General features: G+C 35.0%; 1 protein-coding gene across 1 annotated transcript; it reads left to right on the top strand.

The window, feature by feature from the left end:
- Positions 1-204, top strand: VCUG_02779 (uncharacterized protein; the record flags this gene model as incomplete). The annotated part of the gene is made up of 1 exon (XM_008077601.1): positions 1-204. A coding segment is annotated over one exon (204 nt), but the record flags the coding sequence as incomplete, so codon positions are not given.
- Positions 205-508: the final 304 nt, after the last annotated feature.

Here is a 508-nt window from a genome sequence, read left to right as displayed (position 1 = left end):
AATATCAAGATAATGGGAATTAATGGCAATAAAAAAGAAAATATTGGTGAGTACGTGTATAAGGGAGCGGGCAGGTATCAAGAATTTGAGCTGCACAATGATACATCCTTTAAAGCGCTCGATTTTTGCATTTTGTCCAATCATGGCGCGAGGGACCACACGTGTGTTTACAGGATTTATGCATTCGCCGAGGAGGATACGTAGAAGAAAATACCATTTTTACTTCATAAATAAACATATCATACATCAATGCACTATTTTTTGTGTTAAGAAGTTATTCTATTTTGATTTCCTGAGCAAATGATAGTCAATAAAAAGATTGTAACTACGCTCGTTTATCACAACAATACGTTGTAACGTATTGCTTTCCCTAGATTCGCATCAATTCTCAACTTATTTGGCATGCTAGTTTCGGTTGTGCATTTTCTGGTATTAAATTAGCCATAAACAGCAGTGCAACCTTTGAAAAACAAGTGAAAAAAAAAGGACCAGTACAAAAATTCGAGAA

This window comes from Vavraia culicis (genome assembly GCF_000192795.1).
Source record: "Vavraia culicis subsp. floridensis unplaced genomic scaffold supercont1.375, whole genome shotgun sequence".
Taxonomy (NCBI): domain Eukaryota; kingdom Fungi; phylum Microsporidia; family Pleistophoridae; genus Vavraia; species Vavraia culicis.
The sequence above is the reverse complement of the archived record's forward strand: the minus strand, read 5'-3'. Positions and strand labels throughout refer to the sequence as shown.